This window comes from Amaranthus tricolor, chromosome 14 (genome assembly GCF_026212465.1).
Source record: "Amaranthus tricolor cultivar Red isolate AtriRed21 chromosome 14, ASM2621246v1, whole genome shotgun sequence".
NCBI classification, from domain to species: Eukaryota; Viridiplantae; Streptophyta; class Magnoliopsida; order Caryophyllales; family Amaranthaceae; genus Amaranthus; species Amaranthus tricolor.
In genome coordinates, this window is record NC_080060.1 from 16147988 (window position 1) to 16152146 (window position 4159).

Consider the following 4159-nt stretch of genomic DNA (forward strand, 5'->3'; position numbering starts at 1 on the left):
GGTGTGTTCCTTGATATGAGGTTCAAGACGTGTAAGCCGCTTACCATGAATCTTTTGAAGATCCTCTTTATCAGTTGAAGACAAATTTGAGTACAACTCATATTTGCCATCCACTTTGAAAATACCAAGAGGCGGAAGAATTTCAGTAGATAATGAAATTGGACCAGAACAATCCACTTCCTCTAAATCAGAGAGTAGATTAAAATGATCAAAGATCAATGTTAAAAGATTGGCATAAGGAAGAGAGCAATTGCGAGAATGTGAGCAACAAAATCGCATTGTGGAGAAAATAATAGAAGAAAAATCAACATTTTTCAGAGAAGCAATCTTCCACATCAGTATAAGATGAGCATCAGTAACCAATTCACAAGAAGTGTTGCGAGAGAAAACGGTTCTTACAAGAATGTAGTGTAACAATTTACCATTTAAATTCAAAGCATTATGTGTTAACTGTTTAGTAGAAGAGAAATCAGAATAAGATTCAAGTATGAACATATCCCTAGCATTTTGTAACGCCAAAATATTAGGAGTTTGATCATCAGATTTATGAGAAAATTTGAAAATGTCATTCATTAGGGTTTTTGAAATCACAATCTCTTGACCCTTAACAAAACTTCTTAAAGCATGTTCTCCTTCAATCATAACAAAAGATAAGTTTGAATAGAAAACTTTCACAAGAGTTGGATAGGTAGTAGAACCAGGACTTAATAACATACCAGGAGTAGATTGAATAAAAACAGAGATTATTTCAAAGTCTTCAAACAGAAAGAAATTATAATCAAGTATATCAACAAAGGAAAGTAATCTTTGTCGAAAAATATCAACCCATCTCCCATAAGCAGTATGATTTTCGAACCATTGTTTAGGAACATCAAAAGTGTGTAATGGTGAAACAACAGGGGTTATAGGTTCAGCCATTTGTGATTTAGATGATTCTCCTTTTTCGGATTTTGAAGAGGATCTACTCATCCTTCTTTTAGGTGCCATTGAAGTAGAGTATGAAGAGCTTGAAAGGGAAAGTGAAAGAGACGGTTTTGAGAGAAAATCAGAAAAAGATTTTGTGAGCAAATGAATGAGCAAAGCGTTTTACTCTCTTTTAAAGGAGTATAGTACATGCATTTGTACTTTCATTAAATTGATTGATTTGACAACACAAGAGAATGCAAAGTGTGTGTGTGTGTGTGAAGCTTGACCAGTTTGTGCATCATGGTGAACAAGCATTTGATTTTGGTTTTCAACCATGAATCAGTGGAAATACAATTATGAGATTAATTGAATTTATTAACCAAAATAATGAACACAATTTTAACGCATTGATGATGTTCACAACTAATCGAAACAAACAATTTTGTTTTAAAATAATTAAATATCCTTTATTAATTAAAGGTATTCAATTATAAATCCCATATATATAAAACAAATAATTTTTTTTTTATTTTTTTTTTTTAAGAAATTGAAATCAAATTTTCAATTCTCAAAAATATGCATAAACACATATATAATCATAATAATACGTAATGCTCCCCCTTAATACATACTTGGTATTTAAGTAATTATCGTTTCAATCCTTTTACTCATATGCCATTATTCTTTGATATTATTCTTTGATAATACTCCCCCTTAATTTATGCAACGTCATTTAGCATGCCAAGTTCCATACGTATATAAGCAAAACGATCAGCACTTAAAGGTTTTGTAAATATATCCGCTAATTGATTTTCAGTAGATATAAAAGATAAAGAAATATTACCTTTTTCAACATGATCCCTTATAAAATGGTGACGTACCTCAATGTGTTTTGTACGAGAATGTTGCACAGGATTCTTTGTAATACAAATTGCACTTGTATTATCACATCTTATTGGTATGCCTTTGAAATCAATTCCAAGGTCTCTAAGTTGTTGAGCAATCCATAAAATTTGAGAGCAACATGCACCGGCAGCTATGTATTCAGCTTCAGCTGTAGATAAAGCAACTGAATTTTGCTTTTTAGAATACCAAGAGATCAATGAATTTCCTAAGAACTGACACGATCCTGAGGTGCTTTTTCTATCAACTTTATATCCAGCATAATCAGCATCTGAAAAACCAATCAAACTAAAATTTCCACAGCTAGGGTACCATAGACCAAAGTCTTTAGTCCCATATAAATATCTAAAGATTCTCTTAACTGCTGTTAAGTGAGATTCTTTTGGGTTAGCTTGAAAACGAGCACATAAGCAAACACTAAACATGATATCAGGACGACTAGCAGTTAAATACAATAAAGAACCAATCATACCTCTATAAGTCTTTTGATCAACACTCTTACCATTTATATCTTGGTCCAAACTTAGTGTTGTACTCATAGGCGTATTAACTTCTTTACATTGATCCATATTGTACTTTTTCAATAAATCTCTAACATATTTACTTTGACAAATAAATATGCCATCTTTCTTTTGCTTTATTTGTAGTCCAAGAAAGAATGTTAAGTCTCCCATCATGCTCATTTCAAACTCTTTGCACATAATCTCAGAAAATTCCTTGCACAAAGAATCATTAGTAGCTCCAAACAATATATCATCAACATATACTTGAACAACTAGAATATCTTTTCCTTTAGTTTTAATGAAAAGAGTTTTATCAATTTTACCTCGTTGAAATTCATTTTCAAGTAGATGTGAGCTAAATCTGTCATACCAAGCTCTTGGAGCTTGTTTCAAGCCATATAATGCTTTATTTAGTTTGAACACATGATTAGGTAGATCAGAATTTTCAAAGCCGGGTGGTTGTTTAACATATACTTCTTCTTGCAAGTATCCATTTAAGAATGCACATTTAACATCCATTTGATATAGTTTAATATTCATGTATGAAGCAAAAGCAAGCATAATACGGATAGATTCTAACCTTGCCACAGGTGCGAAAGTTTCATCATAATCTATTCCTTCTTCTTGATTATAGCCTTGAGCTACCAGTCTTGCTTTATTCCTTACAATATCTCCATCCTCATTGAGTTTATTTCGAAAGACCCATCTTGTTCCAATAATAGTACGATCTGGAGGTCTTTCAACTAGATCCCAAACTTTGTTCCTTTCGAATTCATTTAATTCATTTTGCATTGCAATGATCCACTCTGGTTCTTGTAATGCTTCTTTAACATCTTTAGGTTCTATGAGAGAAACAAAAGCAGAAAATGCACATAGATTCTTAAGAGAGGATCGAGTTTGCGTACCTTTGTTTGGATCACTTATAATATTCTCTGGAGGATGTTGATATGACTTTCTAGTTCTTCTTCGTAGTATGGATGGTGTGTTTTCATTCAATGAACTTGTACTTACTTCATTTGAGGTATTTCTAATTGGTGTACCCAAAACAGTATGTTCAGGAACTATCTCAAGATCTTGAGGTTGGGTCTCAAGATCAGACTGTGAGTCTTCAATGTTAACAACCTGTTTTCCTTCATCCTCAATACTTTGTATGGTATCCTGCATGTTAATCTTTTTAACTGCACTAGCACTTTTAATATCCAGTTCATTATCACTTAAATCATCAAAATGTTTATTAAGGTTTAACTCTTTAAAACCTTCACTTAAAGTTTCATTTTCGGATTCATCAAAAACAACATGTATACTTTCTTCAACTATACCTGTACGTTTGTTTAACACTCGATAAGCTTTACTATTAAGTGAGTATCCAAGAAATGTACCTTCATCACTTCTAGCATCAAATTTTCCTAAATTGTCTTTACCATTATTATGAATAAAACATTTACAACCAAATGGTCTAAAGTATGCTATATTCGGTTTTCTTCCTTTGAATAACTCATAAGGAGTTTTCTTAAGTATGGGTCTTATAAGACATCTATTTAAGACATAATAAGCTGTGTTAACAGCTTCAGCCCAATAGTGTTTAGCTAATCCATTTTCAATAAGCATTGTTCTTGCCATCTCTTCTAAAGTTCGATTTTTCCTTTCAACTACACCGTTTTGTTGAGGTGTCCTAGGAGCTGAAAAGTTATGGGTTATACCATATTTTTCACAAAAGGAGTCAAAGCCTAATTGATCAAACTCTCTTCCATGGTCACTTCTAACCGAGACTATTGGAAGGTTCAGTTGAGTTTGCATCTCTTTACAACGTCTTGAAAACGGTTTCAAGGCTTCACTTTTATCCTTTA

At 32.4% G+C, this 4159-nt stretch overlaps 1 protein-coding gene across 1 annotated transcript; it reads right to left on the reverse strand.

Annotated features, from left to right (window-relative positions):
- Nucleotides 1-1614: 1614 nt before the first annotated feature.
- Nucleotides 1615-2449, reverse strand: LOC130799448 (secreted RxLR effector protein 161-like). The gene has a single exon (XM_057662540.1). It carries the CDS (start codon nucleotides 2376-2378, stop codon nucleotides 1626-1628), a length of 753 nt encoding a protein of 250 aa, XP_057518523.1. The 5' UTR covers nucleotides 2379-2449; the 3' UTR covers nucleotides 1615-1625.
- Nucleotides 2450-4159: the final 1710 nt, after the last annotated feature.

Coding starts and splice junctions, on each gene's coding strand:
- LOC130799448 (XM_057662540.1), bottom strand. CDS start 2,378: ATGGATCAATGTAAAGAAGTTAATACGCCTATGAGTACAACACTAAGT.